Raw genomic sequence first — 27,037 nt, forward strand, 5'->3', positions numbered from 1 at the left:
TGATAGCCCTGTTCGCCCCAGTTCCCGGGGTACACAGTGCAGAAAGGAGGAGCCCCACGCAAGACAGGAGGCGATCGACACAGATGTTTGGAGCACGCCTTGGTGCCCAGCCTGTGCCGGGCGCCGGGGACACGGCCGGCCCTCAGCCTCCTGATGGGCACTGTCCAGCAGGGGGCGCAGTAGTGAGCTGAGTGTGAGCGTGTGCGCGTGTGCGCGTGCAGGCTGCGGTGGCCGGGGAAGCGAGCACGCGCAGCATGCGGTCCTCACGGGGGGGGGGGGGGGGGGGGGGACAAATCCTGGACTGTCCTCCAGGTTTTCCCCCACCTGAAAGGATAAAAGATGCCATTTACTGACAGCGAATGCTAGAGAATTGGGGCGGTTGTAGGCGCCATCAGAGAGGGAGGATAGAGTAAGAATAAAACTATGGAAGACATTTTCTTCCTCATTTATTTTTTTTTTTATTTGACAGGCAGAGTGGACAGTGAGAGAGAGAGACAGAGAGAAAGGTCTTCCTTTGCCGTTGGTTCACCCTCCAATGGCCGCCGTGGCCGGCACACTGCACTGATCCGATGGCAGGAGCCAGGAGCCAGGTGCTTTTCCTGGTCTCCCATGGGGTGCAGGGCCCAAGCACCTGGGCCATCCTCCACTGCACTCCCTGGCCACAGCAGAGAGCTGGCCTGGAAGAGGGGCAACCGGGACAGAATCCGGCGCCCCGACCAGGACTAGAACCCGGTGTGCCGGCGCCGCTAGGCGGAGGATTAGCCTAGTGAGCCGCGGCGCCGGCCTTTCTCATTTATTATTATAATACCTAGAGTCAACCCAGTGAAATCCTTTCCTGCCCTACCCGTCAAAGCCCTCCATCTAAAGGACAAGACCCAGAGTCCTGGCCTCCCTTCACCCCTCAGCTGTTGAGGGAGCACCTGCCCGTGTGCCCTGCCCTGTTGGGGGTGCCTGGGATACATCAGTTTGGACAGTGAAGATTCTGCCCTTTGGGAGCTCACGTGGGGCTGGGGGACAGAGCAGAGATCCGAACTACAAACATGTGCGCAGTACCTAAGCAAATCGGTGTCAGAGGGATGGATGCCAAGAAGACGGGAAGAAGTAGAAACTAGCGGAGAAGGTGGGCCCGCAGGGAAGCGGCCAGGTGCGGCATAAAGGGCATGGTTGGGTGCTTACTCAGCTAGGACTGCCGCCACAGTCCTGCAGGCTGCTGTGGCTCCAGCTGTCACTGTTCCGCATGTCTGGAGGCTGCAACATCTGGAGCCGGCCGGGTCAGGCCGAAGCTGGGAGTCGGGAACTCAGGGTAGGTCTCCCACATGGGTGCCAGAGGCCCAACTACTTGAGCTGTCACCTGCTGCCTCCCAGCATGCACTCGGCCAGAAGCTGGAGAGGCAGAACTTGAACCCAGTCACTCTGATAAGGGTAAGGAGCTTCTTAACCCTGTGCCAATGCCCAGCCCTTTAATCGTCTTTTCTTGTGAAGATAGTTGTATTGGATTAGTGCACCCCAAATGACCTCATTTGAATTTAATTACCTCTTTTTAAATATTTATTTATTTGAAAGAGTTGAAAGAGAGGTCTCTCATCCGCTGGTTTGTTCCCCAAATGGCCGCAATGGCCAGCGCTGAGCTGATCCAAAACCAAGAGCCATGAGCTTCTTTTTGGGCCACCCTCTGCTGCTTCCCCCGGCGCATTAGCAGGGAGCTGGATCAGAAGTAGAGCAGCCAGGACTCGAACTGGGGCCCATATGGGATGCTGGCAGTATAGACTGGGGCTTTAACTTGCTGTGCCACAGCACCGACCCCTTAATTACCTCTTTTAAGAACCTTTTATTAAAAAACTTTTATTTAGTAAATATAAATTTCCAAAGTACATCTTATGTATTACAATGGCTTTCCTCCCCCCATAACTTCCCTCCCACCCGCACCCCTTTCCTCTCCCGCTCCCTCTCCCCTTCCATTCACATCAAGATTTCATTTTCAATTATCTTTATATACAGAAGATCGATTTAGTATATATTAAGTAAAGATTTCATCAATTTGCACCCACACAGAACCACAAAGTGTGAAGTACTGTTTCAGTATTAGTTATAGCATTAATTCACATTGGACAACACATTAAGGACAGAGATCCTACATGAGGAGTAAGTACACAGTGACTCCTGGTGTTGACTTAACAATTTGACACTCTTGTTTATGGTGTCAGTAATCTCCCTAGGCTCTAGTCATGAGTTGCCAAGGCTATGGAAGCCTTTTGAATTTGCCGACTTCGATCTTATTCTGACAGGGTCATAGTCAAAGTGGAAGTTCTCTCCTCCCTTAAGAGAAAGGTACCTCTTTCTTTGATGGCCCCATTCTTTCCACTGGGATCTCACTCACAGGGATCTTTCATTTAGTTGTTGTTGTTGTTGTTTTGCCAGAGTGTCTTGGCCTTCCATGCCTAAAATACTCTCATGGGCTTCTCAGCCAGATCCGAATGCCTTAAGGGCTGATTCTGAGGCCAGAGTTCTGTTTAGGACATCTGCCATTCTATGAGTCTGCTGTGTATCCCACTTCCCATGTTGGATTGTTCTCTCCCTTTTTTATTCTATCAGTTAGTATTAGCAGACACTAGTCTTGTTTGTGTGATCCCTTTGACTCTTAGACCTATTAGTGTGATCAATTGTGAACTGAAATTGATCACTTGGACTAGTGAGATGGCATTGGTACATGCCGCCTTGATGGGATTGTATTGGGATCCCCTGGCATGATTCTAACTCCACCATTTGGGGCAAGTCCAATTGAGCATGTCCCACATTGTACATCTCCCTCTCTTATTCCCACTCTTATAATTAACAGGGATCACTTTTCAGTTAAATTTAAACACCTAAGAATAACTGTGTGTTAATTACAGAGTTCAACCAATAGTATTAATTAGAACAAAAAAAATTAGTAAGAACCTTTCTACAAATACAGTCACATTCTGAAGTTCTGGGGGTTCTTGGGTTGGGGGCACCAGCAGGCCCTATCAGGGTAGGCCTCATTGACAATAACGTTCCAACCTCAACAGCCTAACTTCATCCCTTTGCCAGGCACAGTGACACAGTCACGGTGCAGCGGTCAGGGCGTGGTCATCTTTGAAGGCCATTACTGCCCCCTCCACGGCTAAGTACCACCCTTGGTACTGCTCATGTGCTTTGTGGAGTCCTTTCAATGGCCCTAGGAAGTAGATTTCTGATTCATGCTGTGGCAGGGGCGCAGAGTGGAACTGGCAGAGGGAGGCCTGCTGGTCACCCTCCAGCCTTCCCTGCTGGCCACACCAGGGAGCTGGGTGGGGGGTGCGTAACTCTGTCGCTGTCCACCTCTGTGAACCCTGAGTGTCATGCAGATCCACAGCCCTCAGCCAGGCTGCGCAGGGTGTGAAAGGGGTACACGTTCAGCAGAAGCCGTCCTTGGAAGTGGGCTCTTTCCCGCACTGCTCCTGTGTGCTCTGATCCCGTCTGGTGACACTGGGCAGTGCGGCTCCCGGGCAGCCCCGTGGCCCTGCAGGGAACCCACGGCCGCTCTGCAGTGCTAGTGCTCCTGAGCTGGGACACACAGGAGGGCGGCTGCCTTCAGGGCGTTTTCCACGTATGATATATTTTTTAAAAATTTATTTATTTGAAAGGCAGAGATATAAATAGAGGAGAGAGAGTAACAGAGAGGAAGGTCTTCCACCTGCTGGTTCACTCCCCAAATAGGCACAACAGCTGGGGCTGGGCCAGGCTGAAGCCAGGAGCCAGGAGCTTCTTCCAGGTCTCCCACGTGGGTGCAGGGACCCAAGCACTTGGGTCATCCTCTGCTGCTTTCCCAGGTGCATTAGCAGGGAGCTGGATGGGAGGTGGAGCAGCTGGGACTTGAACCGGCACTCTTATGGGATGCCCGCACTGCAGGCAAAGGCTTAACCCACTGTGCCACAGCCCCGGCCCCACTTAGGATTTCCCTCTTGCGATGGGTTTATCAGGACGTTACCCCATTGTCAGTCGGAGCCTCTATCTGAGTTTCCTACAGCACAGTATAAAACGCTGCAAACTTGGTGGCTGAAGCAACAGAAATGATTGTCTCAGATCAGGAGGCTAAACCCGCAACGGAAAGCCTCAGCCTGAGGCCGTGAGGGCAGGTTCTTGCTTGTGAACACGTCTTCTCCGGGTGTCTCCTCACATTGTCTTCCCTCGCTGCACGCATCTGTCTCTGTCGAAGTTTCTTTATAGGACAAGTCTGCTCTCAGAAGCCCAACTTGTACTTTGCATACTCGGGCAATTTCCCGCTTCCCCTGATGTCTGTCTCTGTCGAAATTTCTTTATGGGACAAGTCTATGCTTTCAGAAGCCCAACTTGTACTTTGCATACTCGGGCGATTTCCGGCTTCCTCTGGTGTCTGTGTTCAGCTGGGACCTTGTGTTGCCTGCGCAGGCAGAATCTACTGCTGCTTCTCACAGATCCCACGCTGTCTCATGGTTCTCTCTCCTTTCTCAGGCTCAGTGTGGAGCAGACCCTGTGTGCACACGTGAGGGGGTCTTCAAAAGTTCACAGAAAATGTGTATTAGGAAAAACCTGCAAGTTTTCAAATTTGGGGGCACCAAAACAGACTTATCTTTTAATTCTAGTTTTCCTTGGAAGTCCTCTGGCATTTATTTCTCTGGATTCCAGTGTTTCCTCTCGCGTGCAGGATAACCTGCAGGACACTGGGCTGTGATTGTCGGATTCTTCTCTGACAGTGCACTGAGCAGGGGTAAACAGGTGTACTTACTGGAGGAATATTGCTTTAAGAGAAGCTGGTGCCTACCATAAGAAGCTACATGGATTTAAAACAATTTTAGTGGGACCAGTGCTGTGCCATAATGAGTTAAGGTTGCCTTGCAATGCGGGCATCCCACACGGGTGCCTGTTTGAGTCTCGGCTGCTCCACTTCTGATCCAGCTCCCTGCTAATGCACCTAGGAAAGCAGTAGAAGATGGCCCAAGTGGCACCCATGTGGGAGACCCAGAAGAAGCCCCTTGGTCCTGACTTTGCCATGGCCCAGCCCTAGCCCCATTTGGGGAGTGGGCCTGCAAATGGAAGACCTCTCTATATATTTCTCTCTCTCTCTCTCTCTCTCTCTTTCTCTCTCTCCCCATCTCTGCCTTTCAAATAAGTCTTAAAAAAATGTTTGGCACCAAAATAAACATATTTTAATTACATTTTTCCACGAACATGTAGAAGCAGCTTTGTGCATAAATATATAGGAAGCCATTTACTGTGACATTGCCCCACAGGACAACAGGGGCTGAGAGGTCCCACAGGCTGCTGTCTGCAAGCAGCCCAGGAGAGCTGGAGGTGGAGGAGCCCTAGTCCACGTCTGTAAGCCCCAGAGCCAGGGGTGCCAGTGTCTGAGGCCTGAGGTTCAAGGTCGGAAGAGATGGGCATTCCAGCTCGCATACGGGGCAAATTCGCCCTTCCTCAGCCTTGTCGCTCTATTCAGGCCCTCAGCGGATTGGCTGAAGCCTACACACGTGGCTGAGGGCGGATCTGTCTTGCTCAGCCCCCTGGTTCAAAGGTGGGTCTCCCAGAAGCACCGTCACACACACACACCCAGAAGTGATGTTTGGTGAGCTCTCTGGGCATCCCGTCGCTCAGGGGTGGGGAATCTCATTTCTGCCAAGAGTCCCTTGGATATTTACAACGTCATTCCCGGGCCATACAAAATGATCAAGGTAAAATTTTGCCTGCTATAGATCATAAGTTTTGAGTAGCACCTGTGGCTGCCTTGGCAATGACCCCTGTGCTTTGTCAGTTACCCTGAGCCCTGAGCCAAGAACGGGACCACAGGGCGAGTAAGGTAGCAGGCTGCAGCTGGCCAGCCCTCCCCGTCTATGCTTTATTGCCCATCTGCCTGCCTTCTTTTTCAGGAGAGGAGTGCGCTCCTTCGGAACTGGTACGATTTAATGATACAAAATAAGGACGACCTTGCCAAAGTCATCACCGCTGAGAGCGTAAGTGTAAGGTCCCGGCTGGCACCCCTGAGAGCCGCTGAGAGCCGCCCTTCCTTGTCCTGCGATCTGACACCAGTCACTGGTGCCAGGCACTCACGTTCTCCGAAGTTTGATGTTCTAGTTAATCCTTTAGTAACATGCAAACATAGATCGCATCTGGAACCGCAGGAACACTGCTTTTTCATCGTTTTTTTTTTCCCACAGGTGCTTTTTTTTTTTTTTAAATGTTGCTCTTGTGATTTTTTTTTAAATGTATCAATTATTCCTCGACCGGTGTAAGAAATTATTTGACACCATGGTCACCTTTGGGAGAGATCAGAAGGAAGGGAAAACAACTAGAAGACGCAGGTGTAGACATCGCCTCCCGATTTGTGAACATACTGCGAGTGCACAAGACACCTGTGGCACCGGTGGCACAGCCACGCTGTCTCTTGATTCTGCCTTCCTAGTCCCACGTCCAAGTTAGAAACTGCCCAGCAGCCCCGTGGGTTTTGCCACGGGAGACTTTGCACGTCTCCTTGCAGCCGTGAGCGCTGCAGAGCCCAGCCCAGCCCGGCTTCTAGCGGTAGATGGTAATAACGCATTTTTTGCTTTCACGTAGGGGAAGCCACTGAAGGAGGCACAGGGAGAAATTCTCTACTCAGCCCATTTCCTGGAGTGGTTTTCCGAGGAAGCCCGGCGCATTTACGGTGACATCATCGCTACTCCCACCAAGGGGAGGCGGGCCCTGGTCCTCAAGCAGCCCATAGGTGTGGCCGCGGTCATCACACCGGTACGTGCATGGCAGGAGCTTCGAGATCCCAGGGTAGGAGGTTGTATAGACAGGCAGGACCAACGTCTTCGTCGTGGGCAGGTGTGCTCATCCTGTTAGGCTTGTCACCTGTCCTGGGTTTCCTGGTCCCTCTCGGGAGCTGTCTGAGACAGTGCTGGGTGTGGCGTGGTGAGTGGGCATTCGTGTTTGCTGGAGCCCTGGAGGCAGGTGGCCCCCAGAAGCAAGCCAGGGGCTTTTGTGACTTGGCACAGGGGCCTCTTCCCAGGCCTGCCCAGCACCACTGAAAAGATCTGATATTTATCATTTTTCAAAAGACTTCAGATATGAGGATGCGGTTTTTTTTTTAATTGCATCATAGTTTAGGGAAAAATTTATCCTTAATTTATGTTTCGCAGCAGCTGCAAACGCATTGGTCACTGGGCCAGCTTCTAGAAGTCGAAAGGCTGAGAAATAAGACGTTGGATGTGCCTGCACGGGGCTGCAGTGTACTTGTGGGCACCCAGTGTCTCAGTGACCGGCACTCCTGGGCCCACCTTTGCCAGGTCCCATCTCTGCCGGCGGAGCTCAAGGCCATGGGCTCAAGGCCATGCTTCCTACTGTGCGTCCTAACAGGTGGAATCCATGCCCCTTTCCCCCCACACACACACTGCCTAGACTTGCTGGTTTGGACTCAAAATTCACTGTTTACGGGTTGTGTGGCCTCCGGCACATGATTTCATTGTGCCATCTCCATTCCCCCAAACCTGTAATTGAGGATAATACGAACCTTGCTGAATTGTGAGAACCATTTAGTTATAATTTTAAGGCAAAAGATTTATACGATCTGGAGAGAAACCAGAGTATTTGTTATAATTTTTAACATGCTTAGAACAATGTATGACACAGAACAAGCGCTATACAAGTGTTTGTGGAAGAAAGATAAAATACTGCTGTGACAGATACGCAGGTGCCTACAGATAACGGTAAACATGGACATAGAAGGAAGTTCTCCGTCGTCTGCTATTTCTTGTCTTTGCTAATGTTTCCTCCCAGGAGCCCACTGTGGACCTCCTGTCCACGTCAGCTCTCACAACACGACTGCAAGGTTCAGTAGTTGTGGTGGTAGCCACACCTCCCACAAAACCTAAAACACTCTCTGGCTCTTTACAAAAACTCTCTGGCTGACCCTTGTTCTAAGGATTCTGCACCGTGTTTGCCCCAAACATGTTTCCTGTCATTATGGGCCTTTATCTCCCCAGTTCCGCCACCTGGCAGGGGCAGGTGTTGTGAGAGCTCACCTGTTCAGTGGAGCCCAGGTTATGCAAGGTGGGGGTTGTTGACTGACTTTTTGACCTGCCACCCTGGGGACCAGTGAGGCGGTCCTTCCCTTACACGCTTCCTCTCTCTTCTGACCCCAGTGGAACTTCCCCAGCGCCATGATCACCCGCAAGGTGGGGGCCGCCCTGGCAGCTGGCTGCACCGTGGTGGTGAAACCTGCCGAGGACACGCCCTTCTCTGCCCTGGCCCTGGCCGAGGTGAGCCTCTCTCCCCTGTAGCTGCAGAGCCAACAAACTCCGTGATTTTTAATCCAAAGCAGAAACAGTTGTGGGACCTCCTTCTTGGCTGGCATCTCATGCTCCGTGGTGTTATGTTATAATCTTGCTCTATTTAGGGGGAAAAAATGAATGGGGGATTTTTAAAAAAAGATTTTATTTATTTTAGAGGCAGAGTTACAGACAGAGAGAGGGAAAGACAGAGAGAGAGAGATCTTCCACCCGCTGGTTCAGTCCCCAAATGGCTGCAACAGCCAGGGGTGGGCCAGGCCGAAGCCAGGAGCTTCTTGCAGGTCTCCCTCATGAGTGCAGGGACCCAAGTACTTGGCCCATTCTCTGCTGCTTCCCCAGCCCCTAGTTCTTGCTTTTGAAAAGACCTACATTTCTTTCCTTTATCAGTCAACTTTGTTTTTGTTTTTTGTTTGTTTTTTTTTGCCTGGACACTGGGGAGTGACTTTTTCCCTCTACTGTAAAGAATAGCCCTAAGGGCCGGCACCGTGGCTCAGCGGGTTAAATCCTCTGTCTGGAGCACTGACATCCCATATGGACACTGGTTCGAGTCCCGGCTGCTCCTCTTCCGATCCAGCTCTCTGCTATGGCCTGGGAAAGCAGCAGAAGATGGCCCAAGTGCTTGGGCCTCTGCACCCACATGGGAGACTCAGAGGAAGCCCCTGGCTCCTGGCTTCACATCAGCCCATCTCTGGCCATTGTGGCCATTTCAGGGGTGAACCAGCAGATGGAAGACCTTTTTCTCTCCCTCCCTCTACGTCTGTAACACTGTCTCTCAAATAAATAAAATCTATAAGATAAAAATAGGCCTCGCAATAGAACCGGAACAACTACTTTGTGATGACTGCTTTGGCTAATGCGACAGAGATGAACCTGTTCAATGTGTATTTTTACATCTTGTTTTTTTTTTTAAATCTACAGAAAGTTCCCAGGATTTGCTCTTCAGCCTGGGTTTGGTTTTCCTCCTCAGGAAGTCTTGCATCATTGAATTGAACCCTTTGTGTCATTTGGTTTTGCGTTCTTCCCATCTCAGCTCAATGTTTGAAATGATCTTCCTTTTTGCCTCAATTTTTCCTTAAGGTTTTGTATGTTGTGTTTGTGCCTTTCTGAAGCGACTTTTTCCTTTTCTTTCTCTTTCCTGTGTCCCCTCACCTCTTTTCTAAACTTCTCTCACGCTGATGTGTTCTGTTCCTCTGTGTCTGGGCGCGATGCTCTCCCCAGCCCATCTCGTGTTGAGATACTGAGGTACAGCTTGGGCTTTGTTACCTGCAGGGATATGATTCTGCCTCTTACTTTAAACACTTTGTGCGGAACCTGGCCTCAGTGTTTTCCTGAGTGGTAGGCTGTTTCCATGGGAAGTCAGGTTTCCTGAGCCCTTGGAAGGAGGCTGGGGAGAGGCGGCTTCTCCCCTTCACTGGAGTTTCTCGAGCTTTCTTGTGTGGGGGAGGTGACTCGCCTGGAACACACATGGCCTGGCTCCACTCCCTCCCGGCGTTCCGCTGGGACAGCCTCGCCTCCCACTTGCAGCCGCTCTTGTTTGTGCTGTTAGTTGGGTGCTGGCACACCTGTGGGCTGTTTGGCGTTCTCTGTTATCAGGTCCTTGAACACCTGTGGGCTCGGAGCAGGGGAGGGGGGTGGGGGGTGTGTGTGGGGGGTGTTTCTGTGTTATCAGCCCCATGTTACTGCCCTGCTTGCTGGCACACAGGTCCCATTCCTGTAGGGGGTGTAGGCCCACCCACTTGTGACTTGTGGTGGTGGAGGTACCTTGTCATCCGGTTGTGTCCATGTTTCTTATTAGCGTCTTGCAATTGTCACTGCTGTTTGGCTGTTTGGGGTTTGCTCTTTAATTGCTGTTTCTACGAGGAGGGGGACTCAAAGAGTGTGACCCCCGCCATCTTCAAGAATCCCCATCAGCTTTATGGAATGTGTGAATGGCATTCAGACATGAGCATCCCCCCAGGAAGGAGCTCTGGGTTCCAGCACAGGCAGCTAGGGGTGGCTGGCTGTGTCGCTCTCTGCTGGGTTCCATCTCCCACACCTCCCTTCTCTAGTCACTCTGGGAAGTGACCCTTGCAAAAGCTTTGCCCTGTTGCCCTGCGCATAGTAGGTGCTCACTAAATATTCTTTCAGGTCTACAGATCAATCGGATGACTGTTCTTGGAACCTCCTCCGACTCGTTTGGGAAAGAAATCCAATGTTTCCAATGTTTTGGTGATTTTTGCTTTTTTTTTTTTTTTTTTTTTTGAGCAGAAGGCGGCATTGGAACTCTAAGATATTTTAATGCTGTGCAACATCACATTGGCACTAATAAGAATCTTACTTTAGTTACAACTGTACTCTTACCCTGTCACCATTGATTGACATTTTCCCATCACATTGTGAACTAAACATCTGTTTCTCTTGTTTTTCTCAGTCTGGTGATTTGCGGCCGCGTGTTGGCTGTTTCTCTTTCTAGCTTGCAAACCAGGCGGGAATTCCTCCAGGCGTGTACAACGTCATTCCCTGCTCTCGGAATAAGGCCAAGGAAGTGGGGGAAGTTCTTTGCACCGACCCTCTGGTGTCCAAAATCTCCTTTACTGGCTCGACCGCCACGGGAAAGGTACGCAGCTAAGCCTCAACAAAAATCAACGTTGTCCTATAGTTCCTCTCCACACAGTAGAACACTGTCTCATCTCCCGCGCCAGTGTAGAACGATTCCTGGAGTGTTGAGTAACTGTCAGAGAAATGTCAGCTCATCTTCGAGTGACGTGTTGGGTGGTGTTCCCTAGGAGACATCACCTGGATTCCTGCCTGACCATACCAAGGGGGCTGGGCAGCGAGGGTCTCACTGTGTTCCCATTTTATTTTACTTAAGGTTTATTTATTTGATTTATTTGAAAGGCAGAGTTACACATACACACACACACACACAGAGAGAGAGAGAGAGAGAGAGACATCCATCTGCTGATTCACTCCCCAAATGGCCACAATGGCTGGGGCTGGGCCAGACCAAAATCAGGAGTCAGGAGCCTCATCTTGGGCTCCTGCATGGGTACAGGAGCCCAAGCTATCGAGGCAGCTTTCACTGCTTTCCCAGGCACATAAGCAGGGGGCTGTACTGGAAGTGGAGCAGCCGGGACTTGAACCAGTGCCCATGTGGGATGCTGGTGCTGCAGGCAGCAGCTTAACCCAGTACCCCACTGTACTGGCCCCTCTTTCCCCATTATTTGTTGTGCCTGAAGTTGCTGAAAAGCTGTTCATTGCATAGATATTTCTATAATACTGGACTGCGTATTTCATAACCTAGAATTAGTGCTTCTAGGAACACATGCTTGATGTTGAAATGGGTGTCAGAATTGAACAAAAATTTGTTTACTATAAAGATGCAGAAATTGGAAGGTCTGGTTTTTTGTCTTCAATGTTGAAAAGTTCTACCCTTAAAACTTGATTATGTTTCTGTGAGTAGATTTTTACTTATCTTTTTTTATGTTCAAAGAGGCGTGGGTGTTTAGGGTAGTGGTTAAGATGCCGCTTGGGATACTGGCGTGCCTGGGTTCTAGTTCCTGGCTCAGCTCTCTACTCCAGCTACCTGCTGATGCTCCCCTGAGAGGCACCAGGGATGGCTCACAGAGGCGTGGGTCCCTGCGTGTCAGGTGCCTAGCCCAGCCCCAGCAGGTATGTGGAGAGTGAACCAGCAGACGGGAGATAGCTATCTCTCTCTACCTTACCAATAAAATTAAATAAATATTTTTCAAAAATGTTCAGAATAGAAAAAGAACAAAACGCTTCTGTTTAAGGGGCTTCTCCCTGGATGGTACGCTTTTTTTCCTGGTAGCCTGCATATGTATGCACATACACACATACGAACATTTGCACGTAGGCATGTGCTAGACACGTGCATGGGCACACACAGCAGATGAAAGTAACACAAATCTCATCTAAAAGTCCGTGTGATGCTGGTCGCTTTTAGGAACCGTGGGAAGCAGGGAGGAGCGATGCCATGGTTGGAACTCCTCACCATTACCCTGGCTGCGTGCTATCGTCTCCTGCTTTGGAATCCTGCCACTGGCTTCTACCAAAATAGGCACCTTTAAGAGCCATAGATTGCCACGCCCCTACCCCCTACCCGGCAGACTAACCCAGAGGGCTTCAAAATGTGACCATGAAGGGTTTGCAGAAAAAGAGGGGCCGGCCAGGTGGAGAGTGTCAGGGCATCTTTGCCAGAGAAATTCCCAGGAGGCTGGGCCGGGACAGCCAGGCTGTCGTTGCCGACGCCTGGTTCCCTCCGCAGGTGCGTCACCTGACACGTCCAGGAAGCCATGGTGCACCTGCCCGCCGGGCCCAGCCTTGCCCCTGTTTACCCAGGACTGTGCTTTGCCTGGTGACTCAAAGGGACAAGGAATAAGCAGCCTGCCTGTCCCGGGCTTCTCCCAAGCTGATTGTCACCGAGAACTGGCGGCCTCACTCCTGCTCTGGGCTGCAGCTTCTTGCCTCTCAGCTGCAGGAAGCCAGTTCTGGAGGTGCCCACTCGCCCTCAGCCCCTTCTGACAGGCCCTGTCCAGTGTTTTACGGCACACGATGCCTCGCCTCTTCCCCAGCTGAGAACTGCGCCAAGAGTGGGCATCTGGCTTGAGGGAGAGAGGGTCCCGAGGCTGGCCAGTGGCCTGCCACAGCGGCCATGCATGGAGATGGGGGCCTGGCCAGCCACACTCTGTCTTGGGAAGCTGAGTGCCTGAGGATGTCATGAGGCAGAGCTGGAGCCAAAGTCAGGGCAAGCCCAGGTCACGGGGAAGAAGAGACTGAGCCGGTAGGGGGCGCTGTCCGAGGACCCAGAGCAAGTGAATGTGGGAGAACAGATGCCATGGAGAAGGCGAGATCAAGTGACCGGACAGTAAGGATCTATTTTACAGGGCAGCAAGTGCAGGAAAAGACAGTGGCAGATAACAGTTCTTAAAAATTCAAAATTGAGGGGCCGGAGCCATGGTGTAGCGTGTAAAAGCCACTTCCTGCAGTGCCGGCATCCCATATGAGTGCTGGTTCAAGTCCCAGCTGCTCCACTTCTGATCCAGCTCTCTGCTATGGCCTGGGAAAGCAGAAGAAGATGACTCAAGTCCTTGGGCCCTTACACCCCCATGGGAGACCCGGAAAAAGCTCCTGGCTCCTGGCTTCCGATTGGCGCAGCTCCGGCCATTGCGGCCATCTGGGGAGTTAACCAGCGGATGGGAGACCTCTCTCTCCCTGCCTCTGCCTCTCTGTAACTCTGCCTTTCAAATAAATAAATAATTCTTTTTTAAAAAAATTCAAAATTAAATAGCTATGTTGAGTCCAATGAAGACATATTTTTCATCTTAAAACGTGTACTCCTTAGTTGGATAATGACGTTGATGGAGAAGCTCACGGCTGCTACTTCATGCCTGGAATATTAACCTCTGGGCATACAGAGAAGTGCTGGCTTAGGCTCCACTTCCAGCCATGCTGAGTTTTTACCCAGAACCCCGTTACAAAACCTGTAACTTAGGAGGGTGGCTGTCCTAGAGCAAACCTGGCCTTGTGAATACTGTCTGTTCAACTTGAACTATCTCACATGGGCCCATCAGCAGCCACACCTGGACATCCCTGAGCAGCGTTCTTAGGCCTTGAATGCCTTATAGCTGTATACTGAGTCATCAGCTTTACCAGCTTACCCTGGAGGAATAATTGCAGTGTTGTTTTTAAAGGCAAGTAATTGAAAGCAATCTAAATGTCCAACAGCTAGGGGCTAGGTGAATACACTGTAGAACAGCCCATGCAAGAATGTTCTAGACACATGGGAGCCGGCATGAGAGGACCTTCACATTATAGTGTTACACTAAAGTAGCAAAGTATAAAATGTTATGAACATGTTGAAGTACTCCAGACATATGGTTAAGTGGGAAGAAAAAGCAGGTTATAAAACTATAATCATGGGGCCTGCGCTGTGGCGCAACAGGTTAACGCCCTGGCCTGAAGCGCCGGCATCCCATATGCGCGCTGGTTAGAGTCCCGGCTGCTCTACTTCTGATCTGGCTCTCTGCTGTGGCCTGGGAAAGCAGTAGAAGATGGCCCAAGTCCTTGGGCCCCTGCACCCGTGTGGGAGACCTGGAAGAAGCTCCTGGCTCCTGGCTTTGGATCGGCACAGCTCCGGCCATTGCAGCCAATTGGGGAGTGAACCAGCGGATGGAAGACCTCCCCCTCCCCCTCCCCCTCCTCCCTCTTCCTCCCCCTCCTCCTCCCATTTCCCTCCCCCTACCCCTCCCTCCTCCTCTCTCTGTGTAACTCTGACTTTCAAACAAATAAATAAATCTTTTTTTAAAAAAAAACTATAATCATACAGTCCCATTTTCTTTTGTTAAAGAAATACATATGGTTGTCCCTCCTTATCCATTAGGGTCTGGTTCCAGGATCCCTGTAGATACCAAAATATACGTATGCTCAGGCCTCTTACATAAAATAGTGTAGTACTCGTGCACAACCTATGCATGTTCTAATTTAAATCATCCCTAATGACTTATAATGCTTAATACCATTTAAAATGTTATACCATATTATTTAGGAATAATGACAAGCAAGAAAAGCATTTTTTTTTTTTTCAAATATATTCTATCTTCAGTTGGTTGAAACTGCAGAGATCAAACCTAGGGACATGGAGGGGCAACTGTGTACATGAACCTGTGTGGCCAAGTTCTAGATAAATGCACCTTAACCCGTGATCAGGGGTGAGCTATGGGTGGTGGGATTCTGGGTGATTTTATTACCTCTTCTCTATCTTGTGGCTTTTAAGCCTGTGGTATAATGTTTTTGAATTGGAAGTACACTTATATGGTTCAGAAGTCAGGCCAGTATAACACCTGTGAACATGTGTTAACATGTGTACCTTGAGAAGTCACCCTGATGCCTCCCCCACCTCTGTCAAGTCAGTGCTTTTAGTTTCTTATTATTTTCTCGGGATTTCATCATTACAAACAAATACAGGCATACTTCAGAAAGTTCATGGAAATTAGAATTCAGAGAATTCAAAATTGAATATAATATGTGTTTTCTATTAACTTTTTGAAGATCATAATCGTATGAATATATATTCTCATTTCTCCCTTTTGTAATGCAAAGTGTCGCCCCCTACATACTGCTGCACACCTGCTTTCTTTACTCTTGGGTTTTTTGGTTTTTTTTTTTAAGATTTAATTATTTTACTTGAAAGTCAGAGTTACACAGAGAGAGGAGAGGCGGGGTGGGGTGGGGGGTCGTCTATCCACTGGTTCACTCTCCAATTGGCCGCGATGGCTGGAGCTGCGCCTATCCGAAGCCAGGAACAAGGAGCTTCTTCCAGGTCTCCCACGCGGGTGCAGGGGCCCAAGCACTTGGGCCATCTTCTACTGCTTTCCCAGGCCATAGCAGAGAGCTGGATCAGAAGTGGAGCAGCCGGGTCTCGAACCGACACCCATATGGGATGTTGGCACTGCAGGCGGGAGCTTTACCAACTACGCCACAGCGCTGGCCCCGGGCGTTTGTTTCAAATGAAGATGGGTATCCGGGTGGCTGGTTCAGTGCTCACAGGTCCCCTCCTCTGCCCACAGATCCTCCTGCGCCACGCAGCCAGCTCTGTGAAGAGGGTCTCCATGGAGCTGGGCGGCCTTGCTCCCTTCATTGTGTTTGACAGCGCCAACGTGGAGCAGGCTGTAGCAGGGGCCATGGCATCGAAATTTAGGAACGCCGGCCAGGTGAGTCCTGTGGGGTTTTTGCAGGGTTTGGCTATATGTGCACACACATTTCATAAAGCGCTGGCTTTTATCTCCACTGCCTTACTCATCTCTTGGAGGGAAACTTGTGGGTCCCCATCCATTGTCCATTCTTTATTTGTTCACTCTTTCAGCAAATATTCAGCAATTGCCTGAATATTTGCTAGTGGCTACACTAGGCTTGGAGAGTCCCAATACAGGGAAAATATCTAATCTGTGGCTTCGAAGAATTTCCACAACAGCAGAAGTTTTTCATCACATTGTTCCCTCTTATTTCCCCTACACTTCGGACTGGGCTATGGTCACCCTTTGGTTTCCATAGGAGATTGGGTCTAGAATACCCTCAGATACCAAAATCTTGGGGTGCCCCAGTTCCTCCTAGGAGGCTGGCACAGTGCTTGGATTGGCGTATAACCTGTGCACATCCTCCTGCGTGTAGTAAATCACATCTGGATTACTAAGCACACCTAACACACGGAAACTCTACGTAGGCCATGCTTATCCACATTGACAAATGTCTGTAATGTTCAGAACAGATGAGTTTGAAAGGAATAATTTCTGACCAGCGGTTGGTTGAATCCAGAGATGCAGAGCCCACGGGTACAGAGGGATGACTGTATTTTCATAATTTCCCCTCGTTAGGCTTTTCTCCTCAGACACAAAGCAGCCCTGAACAGCCAGGGTATGAGGTCCGCAGACTTAAGGACAAGAAGGTGGGAAAGTGTTGAGGGTGGTGCCTAGAAACATTTGAAACCTGACTGTCTTTGAGACATACCCCAGGCCAGCAGAGTGCTGGGCGAGGGCCGAGCTGGCAGCAGCGGGCACACCACGCATGTCCAAGCTGTCCCAAGGGAGAGGAGCTGAGCTCACATCTACAGAGCAAACCGTGGAGCAGCCAGTCTGGTATGGACCTTCCAAGTCACCACAGCGTCCCTCGCATCTTGCAAATGAGCAGCAACTTGCAAAAGACTAAGAGACGAGTGGTTGGTCACCATGCACCGGCTGTTGTCCCAACTCTGCCAGAGTACTGGCGCTGTAAGCCCAGAGTCCTGTCTCCCAGTTCCTATCCAAGCTGCCAAGATCCTGATGACTTACGAAGTATTTTTAAATCCTTTGCCTTAAAAGTATCAACAACAAACGATTTTAAATGCTTTCCAGAAATGGAATAAATACTCCTGAAAGGTTATGTTGTGGGGAAAAATGAAATGTTGTGTAAGACATTAAATAGTTTTCTTCTTTATTTTGGCCTTTAGTAATTAATTCTTTCCTTTTCGTATAATTTCAGTAAACTTGGTTTTTCAGGTATAGGTATGGTTCCTCAGAAGTGGAGCAGCTGGGTCTCAAACTGGCGCCCATATGGGATGCTGGTGCTTCAGGTCAGGGCGTTAACCCGCTGCACCACAGGGCCGGCCCCAGGTATAGTTCCTTTTACAAAAATGCCAAGATCTGTAACCTTCTGTGGCATGCTGTAAAGCCACAGCCTTGGGATGTGTTGCTTTAAGCCAAGGAAAGGGGACCGGCACTGTGGCGTCATGGATGAATCTGCTGCTTGAGACACTGGCATCCCATGTCGGAGAGCAGGTGTGCGTCCCAGCTGCTCCACTTCTTCTTGTGCTGGGAAGGGGGTGGAAAACGAGCCAAGCACTTGACCCCTGCCACACTAGTGGGAGACCCTAAGGGACTTCGGGCTCCTGCCTCTGGGCTGGCCCAGCCCCAGCTATTGCAGTCATTTGGGGAGTGAACCAGTGGATGGAAGACCTCTCTCTGTCATTCTGCCTTTCAAATAAATAAATAAATCTTTAAGGAAGGGAGGGAGGGAGGAAGGAAATAAATGCACAGGGCACAAAAGTGTGCAGACGTGCTGCAACCAGGAAAGATTAAGAAAAAGACAAGCAGCAAACCCATCAGTGGTCTCCCACGACGGGTTCCATTTCACGCTTGATCTTAGCCAAAAGGCCAAGAAGCTATATATAATGGGTTATATTTCAAAATTTCTTCATACATGGTCTAATTAGAAATAATTAGAAGAAAAAGCAAGGGCCTTTTTGGTAATTTAGGCTGCACGCGGGAAGGGTCCTGTGTCCATTACTGAAATGTCAGATTCTCACAACACCTGGAAGGTTTCAGGTAAAGGATGTAAGGTAGAGTTTGCACACACACACACACACACACACACACACACACACCCCAGCCTCTGCTCTCAAAGGTCCTTGCAGAGTTGCAGGCTATTTTTTCTTCCTGTTTGTATTGTAATGAAAGCCACCTGTAGGAACTTGGGTGTGTTTTTGTTTGCTCTGCACACACATACTTGCTAACTTGTTAAACCACAAATGGACAACAGCTGTAGAGGGAGTGGAGAGGAACACCTCTCCCCCGGGTGTCTCCCTCTGGGCCAGCTTGGCCGCCTGACAAGCTGCCCGGGGAAGCATCTTTGCAGAGACGTGGGGCTGCCTCCTGTCTCTTGGATGGGTCAACGGCTCCCGAGAAACTGACTCTCTGGGTTTGTTTTCCTCCTGTCCAGACTTGCGTTTGCTCAAACCGATTCCTGGTGCAGAGGGGGATTCATGATTCCTTTGTGAGCAAATTTGCTGAAGCAATGAAGACAACTCTGCGTGTAGGGCATGGATTTGAGGAGGGAACCACGCAAGGCCCGCTAATTAATGAAAAAGCAGTAGAAAAGGTAAGTTCATTGGGTTGTGTTAATTTCAGTGCCTCGATATCCAAAACTTACTTAAGCAGCAAACACTTTGGTAGGCTGCCCAGTAAGGCTGTTGTGGAAGAAATAGAGAAACCTTGGGCGGGGTGAGGGGGCCGAGTTTCTATGAATCTGTGAATCGAGTGGCCCTGTCTGGTCATCGACTCCTCCAGCCCCGAGTGCCCTTCCCTGCTTGCCTGGCCCTTCTTGGACTTGCAGCTGCGCCAGTCATAACTCTTCCCTGGATGACAAAATGCCCTTCTGGAAGAATCCTTGATGGAAGTAACCCAGCAGGGCGAGGATGTGGAGAAAGGGGGACACGTATACACTGTTGGTGGGAATATGAATTAGTGCAGCCACTGTGGAAAACAGTGTGGAAATTTCCTTAAAAAAAAAAAAAAGAAATAGACTTGCCCTATGATCCAGCAATCCCAGTACTGGGTATACACCCAAAAATTGTTGTATCAAAGAGACAGCTGTTCCACTATATTTATAGCAGCACTGTTCACAATAGCCAAAATATGGACTCAACAGAAGTGCCCATCATCAGATAAATATATAATAAATTTATACACACTGTGAACAAATGGATAAGCAGATAAATATATACACACACAATGGAATATTATTCAACTATAAAAATGACATTCTATCACTTGCAGCAAAATGGTTGAGACTGGAGGATATTATATCAAGTGAAATAAGCCAGACACAGAAAGACAAATACCGCATGTGGTCCCTTATTTGCGGGAGCTAAAATCAAAGGGCTCCTCCGCTGGGGAAGGGTCTCTGTTGAATAAAGAGTTATCTCTAGGCTGCTACTAGGGGAGATGTGTCTCTCTGTTGTTCTGCTTTTGAAATAAATATTTTTAAGAGTTCTTACAAAGAACTTTAAAGATAATAATACGAAACATCCTGTAAGTTCCCTAGGTAAGTTTCTACAAATAGAAAGGAGTTTAACAGACTGTTTTGAATGGGGCAGACCCTGGAAGCTGGAAAATGTGTGTGGGAAAGAGGGAAGGAGACGCAGCCAGCCGCTGGGTGAACCTGAGGAACTAAAATCAACCAAGAGCTGCGTGAGTGCTTAGGTGGGAAGCAGCCTGGCCGACCTCCGCGCTCAGGGGCCGTGGGCAGGCAGGTCAGCTTTCTGCGGGGAAGCGGCCAGGTCTGGCATTACCTCCGACTCCTCTGGGTAGAGAAAATGCATCAAGGTTCATGTTGGCACCATTCGCATTTTATAAATGACTTTGATCGTGTTTAGTGAGAGGGACTAGGGTTCAAGTCCCAGGGGGTGGTACTCAGCCTCCACATGCCCGTGATGGACACAGATGCTGGGGCCACCTCTGAGGAGATGGGTGTTCATTTGTCTGTGGTAGGTCCCGGGCTTTGGAGTTTTTTAAGATGCCCCGGTGATGGTGCTTTGCTGCCCCCTAGCGGGGAAACCCAAAGTGAAATGCAAACATTCCCCTCTAGATGGCAGTGTATGCTGGACTGTCAAGCACACATACTTGCAGGTTTTCTATTGTAGTGGAGAGAAGTTAGGTAAACATCTTGTTTCTCAACAATCTGTTGAGGTTCTCACTGCCATGGAGTGGATCCCAGAAACATCACTGCACTTCCTATGTAATATGACAAGAGGAGGGCTGACCAGATTCTCTTTGGGGACAGGAGGTGAGCCCCTATTAAGTTAAATAGTATTTTAAAAGCATAAATCAGGACCAGTGTTTGTGGCACAGCAGGTTAAGCCCCCTCTTGCAACACCAGCATCCATATCAAAGTGCTGGTTCGAGTCCCCGCTGCTCCATTTCTGATCCAGCTGTCTGCTAGTGCGCCTGGGAAAGCAGTGGATGATGGCCCCAGCACTCGGGCGTGTGCCATGCACATGGGAGACCCAGATGGAATTCCAGGCTTTTGGTTTTAGTCAGGCCCATCCCATCCCTGGCAGCTGTGGCAATTTGGGTAATGAATCAGTGAATGCCAGACCTCTTTCTTTCTCTCTCTCCCTCTCTAAGTCTGCCTATCAAATAAAGCTTAAAAGATTAGATACATATATATGTGTATATATCTGCATATGCACCCAGCTAGTGGGGATTTGTTGCAGATGTGGGGTGCATGGACCCATAAAGGGCAAGTCCAGACAACAGAATGTGGCCAAGCCTCTCTCCTGGAAGCCTCTAGAAAACTGAGCTGAAGCAGGAGGGAGGAGGACCGCCCTGCTCCATGGATGGCGATGGGCTTCTGAGAGGCAGAAGAGTGGGAGACGTGGGCGTGCCCAGGGAGCCTGTGCGGTGTCCTGATGGGGCCTTTCTAGAACTGGCTGGTGTGCGGGGGGGGGGGGGGAGGAGGGGAGACACACAGCTGGCTGGTTGTGCTTCTGCACGGTTTCTGGCTCTTCCCACAGCACCTCCCCACCACCACCGTACACACAGGACAGCAGAGGTGGTTGTTCTGAGCAAATACAGCAGCCCACCCACAAGGGCACCCGCTGCAAGCGCAGGGGTCTCCTGGCCATGCCCTTTGGGGAAAGGGTTGCTGAGTAACCTCATTCAGTGGACAGACGAAAATGGCAGAGGCCACCCCACGCCCACCTAAATGTATCACCTGGTCCTTCCATCAGAAAGAGGCTCAGCCATGTGCACAGGAGAGGAGGGGCAGGAGCAGCAGTCACAGCCGACCCTGACCCCGAGGGCAGCAGGTGAATCGGGGAGCAGAGAGGGATTGCCCAAGAACCTCCACGTGCTGAGGATGGGGCAGTGCAAGCAGGACTACGTCTGCAGGAGTTAAATACTCGGCAGGTGCAAGAAATTCAGATGGGGGTGAAATTGAGGCGGTCTCCTGACGTTTGAAGCAAAATACAGATAAAACGTAGAGAAATGCAAAAGAATGAGAATTAAGCTGAGGTGATGGGGGCCACCTCCTCAGGAGTAGGAGCTGCAGAAGGAAAGAAGATGAAGGGAAATGAGATCAAATAAACAACAGGTGGGAATGTCGTGAGCTGGGGGAAGGGCCGGCGCTGTGGCACAGCAGGTTAACACCCTGGCCTGAAGCACCGGCATCCCATATGGGTGTCCCGGCTGCTCTTCTTCCAATCCAGCTCTCTGCTGTGGCCTGGGAGGGCAGTGGAAGATGGCTTAAGTCCTTGGACCCCTGCACCCACATGGGAGACCCGGAAGAAGCTCCTGACTCCTGGCTTCAGATCAGTGCAGCTCCGGCCATTGCAGCCATCTGGGGAGTGAACCATTGGAAGGAAGACCTCTCTCTCTGCCTCTCCTCTCTCTGTGTAACTCTGACTTTCAAATAAATAAATCTTTAAAGAAAAAAAAAAACTCAGGCATGGAAAGCCAAGACACTCTGGCAAAAGATCTCTGTGAGTGAGATCTCAGTGGAAAGAACAGGTCTTCAAAGAAGGAGGTACCTTTCTCTGAAGGGAGGAGAGAACCTCCACTTTGACTATGACCTTGTCTAAACAAGATAAGAGTCGGAGAACTCAGAGGGCTTCCATAGCCTTGGAAACTCATGACTGGAGCATAGGGAGATTACTGATGCCATAGACAGGAGTGTCAATTGGTAAAGTCAACAACAGGAGTCACTGTGCACTTACTCCTCATGTAGGATCTCTGTCCTTAATGTGCTGTGCATTGAGATTTAATGCTATAACGAGTACTCAAACAATATATTTCACTTTGTGTTTCTATGGGGGTGCAAACTGTTGAAATCTTTACTTAATGCATACTAAACTGATCCTCTGTAAAAAAAAAAAAAAAGAAAGAAAGAAAGAAAAGAAAAGAAAAGAAACTATCAACTCCCAACTTGACTCTCACTGGGATTAAACATGACAATAGGTCTGATCTGATTTCATCATCATTAAAAAAAATCATCTATTATTTTTCACTTTATGTTTCTGTGTGGGAGCAAACTGTTGAAATCCTTACTTAATGTATACTAAGCTGATCTTCTGTATATTAAGATAATCGAAAATGAATCTTGATGTGAATGGAGGGGGAGAGGGAGTGGGAAAGGGGAGGGTTGTGGGTGGGAGGGACGGTATGGGGGGGAAGCCATAGTAATCCATTATTCGTACTTTGGAAACGTATATTCATTAAATAAAAGTTAAAAAAAAAAAGAAAAAAAAAACTATGGGGAAGAGAGTTGTACAGCTTGAAAGACTTTAAAAATTACCAAGTACAAAAGATGAAAAAAAAAAAACCACTTTGCTAAAATTTCAGTACATCAGAACATGAAAGAAGGCCTTGGAAGATTCCAGAAGAGGACAGAGCTATCCCACAAGGAGTGAGATCCATTTTTCCCTCAGACTTTTCCTCTACGGAAGTGGAGAAGCACTCAGAGTTCTTAGGGAAAACTATTTTATACCAGCATTCTGTAATCAGTGATATTATCAGCCAGGTAGAGAACAAGACAAGACATCAATACACGGTGCAAGAAAACTCAGAGATAAAGCCATTTCCACACAGCAGTTTCAAAGCAACATCATGTACTGAGTAACAGTTCCAATAGTGGCAGATTGCATGTACCACGGTGGTCCCGTTAGAAAAAGTGGAGCTCCTGTTCTTGATCTTTCTCTTTTTTTTTTTTTTTTTTTTTGACAGGCAGAGTGGACAGTGAGAGAGAGAGACAGAGAGAAAGGTCTTCCTTTGCCGTTGGTTCACCCTCCAATGGCCACCACGACTGGCGCACCGCGCTGATCTGAATGCCCTGACCGGGACTAGAACCCGGTGTGCCGGTGCCACAAGGCGGCAGATTAGCCTAGTGAGCCGCAGCGCCGGTGCTCTCTCTTGATCTCTTAGACCCTCTTTTTCCTTCTCTGCCCCTTCCCTCTGGTCTGTCAGGTTTCCCCCAATAAACCCTTTACCTTAAAAAAAAAAAAAAAAAAAAAAGAAGAAGAAGAAGAACAAAGAAAAAATGGAGCTGAAAACCTATCGCCTACCCAAACGTAGCCACCATAATGCAGTGTGTGAATGTGATGTAACCATACCTACCGTGCTGCCAGACACATAAAAGTATAGCACGTACAATTATGTACAGTGTGTAGTCCTTGATAACAATGGCAAATGACTGGTTATGGTGTACTCTGTTTTATTGATTGATTTGAGAGCTGTCTCCCATCCACTGGTTTGCTCTCCAACAGCAAGGCTGAAGCCAGGAGTGCAGAACTCAGTGTGCATCTCCCATGGGGGTGGCAGGATCGCAAGTCTCCGAACCGTCACCTGCTGCCTTCTGGAATGTGCATTCGCAGTGAGCTGGGATCGGGAGTGGAGCCGGGACTCAAGCCAAGATACTGCTATTTGGGATGTGAATGTCCCAAGTTGCATCTTCTTTATTTTTTTTTTAAGATTTTATTTATTTATTTGACAGGTAGAGTTACAGACAGTGAGAGGGAGAAACAGAGAGAAAGGTCTTCCTTCCGTTGGTTCACTCCCCAGTTGGCCGCAACGTCCAGAGCTGCACTGATCCAAAGCCAGGAGCCTGGAGCTTCTTCCTGGTCTCCCACACGGGTGCAGGGGCCCAAGGACTTGGGTCATCTTCTACTGCTTTCCCAGGCCATAGCAGAGAGCTGGACTGGAAGAAGAGCAGCCAGGCCTAGAACCGGCACCCATATGGGATGCTGGTGCCTCAGGCAGAGGATTAATCTACTGTGCCATGGCACTGGCCCCCAAGTTGCATCTTAATTGCTATACCTAATGCCAGCCCCAAATTTTGTCATAATGCGAGAGTGGATGCCTGCTTGTGAAATAGTATGCCGTGTTATTGCGCCAGCAGCAGCCTCGTGTGAATCATGTTCACCGCATCTCTGGCCTGCATCCTTTTCTCTTGTGCTGCATTGATGTTGTGGTGTTGTGTTGATGAAGGCCCCAGGAGCGGTAGGCTACACCACGCACACACACATACACACTGCAGCTGTGTCCTAGGCAATCCCATCTAGGTTTGTATAAGTACATGCTAGGATAGTCACACAAGAACAGTGCCTTTCCTGGAATACTTCAGTAAGTGATGCATAACTATACTTGAGACTATATCAGAACAGTGTAGGACGACAAACCGGGACTAAGCCCAGAGCGCTATGAGAGCACATCCCAGGAAAACAAGGGAGCAACACACCCAGGAAGGGGTCAACAGTGTGAGACCATTCGACACAAACTAAGGTCAGACACAGGAGGGTCAGAGGGCAGGGATGAAGCCCTCACTGTCCGTGCACCTGCTGCCTTCTCATCACCTCTGTATAGCTCTGCCCGCGTGGTTCTCTCTCTCTGGAAGGAACCAGGGCATCTTGTCTTTAACCTACTTAAAAAGAAAACCACACATAGTTTCCTGCAGACAGACATCCTCAACTGACCTCCCAAGAATTCTTTTTCTCGTCATGCAGGTGGAGAAACAGGTGAATGATGCCGTTTCTAAGGGGGCCACCATTGTGACAGGCGGGAAGCGGCACCACCTGGGGAGAAACTTCTTCGAGCCCACCCTGCTCAGCAGTGTCACCCAGGACATGCTCTGCTCCCGGGAAGAGACTTTCGGGCCCCTGGCGCCAGTTATCAAGTAAGATCACTCAGCCAGGAGGAGCCGGGCGAAAACACAGGAAAGAAAAAGGCAACCTGGCCAGGAAGTCTCGTGCGGTTTTGAGGGGTGGGTGGGGAAGAGTGGGCAGGTCAGAGAGGCAGAGTCGTGCTGAGTTAACAGAAAAGCAGAGTTCAATTTATGGTATTTTTTTAATTAATGAGATTTTTAAAAATCACTTATTTAGATCACAGTGGACAGAGAGGGAGGTCTTCCATCCACCAGGTCACTCCCCAAATGGCCACAGTGGTCAGGGCTGGGCCGATCCAAAGCCAGGAGCCAAGAGCTTCTTCCTGGTCTCCCACGTGGGTACAGGGGCCTAAGCACTTGGGCCATCTTTCACTGCTTTCCTAGAAAATGGCAGAGAGCTGGATCCTGAGTGGAGCAGCCGGGACTCAAACCAGCGCCCCTATGGGATGCGGGCACTGCAGGTGGCAGCTTTACCTGCTATGCCACAGCGAAGGCCCCTGTTTTGTGCATCTTTGATCTCTCTGGTTGGTTTCTCCTGCTTTGCAGTTCTCCTTTCTTTTGTTGTGCATATTTGTCCCTTCCTTCTATTTTTATTCTGTTGTACTGCAAAGGTACTTCAAACCAGTCATGGAAAAGAGTTGATTTTGGTGCAAATTTTGAAATGACACATGTGGGGTTTTTCAAAAGTTTGGGGCAGATGCCTATTGTGGAAAGACAATACATAACTTTGAAATATTTTGCATCAAAATAAACTTTTAATTCTATTTTCCACAGACTTTTTAAAGGACCATCACGTTTCTGCCTCCTCCAGCATAGGTCGTGGTGTTTGTTGTCTTTCTTGGAGTCCTTGGGCGTCTTGTAATTTCCCCGTGATCTTGTCTTTGGCCTTTGAGTTGTTAGCAACCTTGGCCTGAAATATCTCCGGCGGGAGTTTAGACCTTAGATGGCACTGGGAAGGCCTGGGGCTGAGCCTCAGAGAGGGTGCTTCCAGGAATAGAACCCAGTGTCGCTGCTCACTCACTCCCCCGCCCAGGTAGCCTTGGCTCCTGGGTATTTTGCACTAGAATGGGAAGAGGCTGCCAGTGGCCCTGCATTTGCTCTGGGCAGTTCCTATGCCAGTGGGGACTTGGACACCAGTTGGGTCTCTCACTGTGCCACACTGGGCCTGCTGCTCTACTGCACCACAGCAACCTAGCATGGGTCCAGGGACTCACGTCTGTGGGCAGGATCACCCAAAATTCCCAGGGGTGCCTGGAGAGCTGCAGCCCAGGCTCCTTGGGCCCCCTGGAGCTCCCGCCCAGCTCTCCCCATCTTAACACTATTGCATCCCTCTAGGATCCAGCCACCTTCTTGTTCTCAAGGGGTTCTTGCACTTTTGGTGTTGGTTGCTAATGGCGGTTTCTAAGAGCTGTGGCTCTCTGTGTGCTCTCTGACATCTCTGGCCTTGGGAGCACAGGGCAGGCTGGAAGCTGGGACTGGCTGTGCCACTATGTCCAGGATCACAAAGCCTTGTCATCACATACTGTGCCAGCCTCGTTACCCTCTTGCTGAGACCGTCTGTTTTTCCACCACTGAGGACGTGGACCATTAGAAGAACCTCAGTGTTACAATAAAATTATTTGCCTGGAATGCCACTTGATCACATCTGCAGGAAGACTGTGGTCTCTTCCTGGGAGGCTCCCGTGTCAGGACTCAGGCCCTGGCGGGGCAGTGGGCATGGATTCAGGCCCCGCCACTTCAGCCCCTGTGTCTTGCAAAATCAGCGAGAC

At 49.6% G+C, this 27,037-nt stretch overlaps 1 protein-coding gene across 4 annotated transcripts in view; it reads left to right on the forward strand.

Moving 5' to 3' along the window:
* The window catches only part of ALDH5A1 (aldehyde dehydrogenase 5 family member A1), a 33,906-nt gene that overhangs the window by 1,261 nt on the left and 5,608 nt on the right, over window positions 1–27,037 (forward strand). For 2 of the 4 annotated variants that reach the window (XM_089333344.1, XM_002714157.6), the window contains exons 2-8: window positions 5,904–5,987; window positions 6,589–6,759; window positions 8,157–8,273; window positions 10,756–10,899; window positions 15,872–16,015; window positions 18,555–18,713; window positions 25,111–25,280. In XM_089333344.1, the coding sequence (XP_089189470.1) occupies window positions 5,940–5,987; window positions 6,589–6,759; window positions 8,157–8,273; window positions 10,756–10,899; window positions 15,872–16,015; window positions 18,555–18,713; window positions 25,111–25,280 (953 nt within the window). In that variant the 5' untranslated portion in view covers window positions 5,904–5,939. Of the gene's footprint in view, window positions 1–5,903; window positions 5,988–6,588; window positions 6,760–8,156; window positions 8,274–10,755; window positions 10,900–15,871; window positions 16,016–18,554; window positions 18,714–21,822; window positions 22,055–25,110; window positions 25,281–27,037 lie in introns of those variants that run through there. The other 2 variants (XM_070074332.2, XM_089333345.1) reach the window with 2 other exon arrangements.

The sequence above is a fragment of the Oryctolagus cuniculus genome, chromosome 5 (genome assembly GCF_051225735.1).
Source record: "Oryctolagus cuniculus isolate XC-2025 breed Fujian yellow rabbit chromosome 5, ASM5122573v1, whole genome shotgun sequence".
NCBI lineage: Eukaryota > Metazoa > Chordata > Mammalia > Lagomorpha > Leporidae > Oryctolagus > Oryctolagus cuniculus.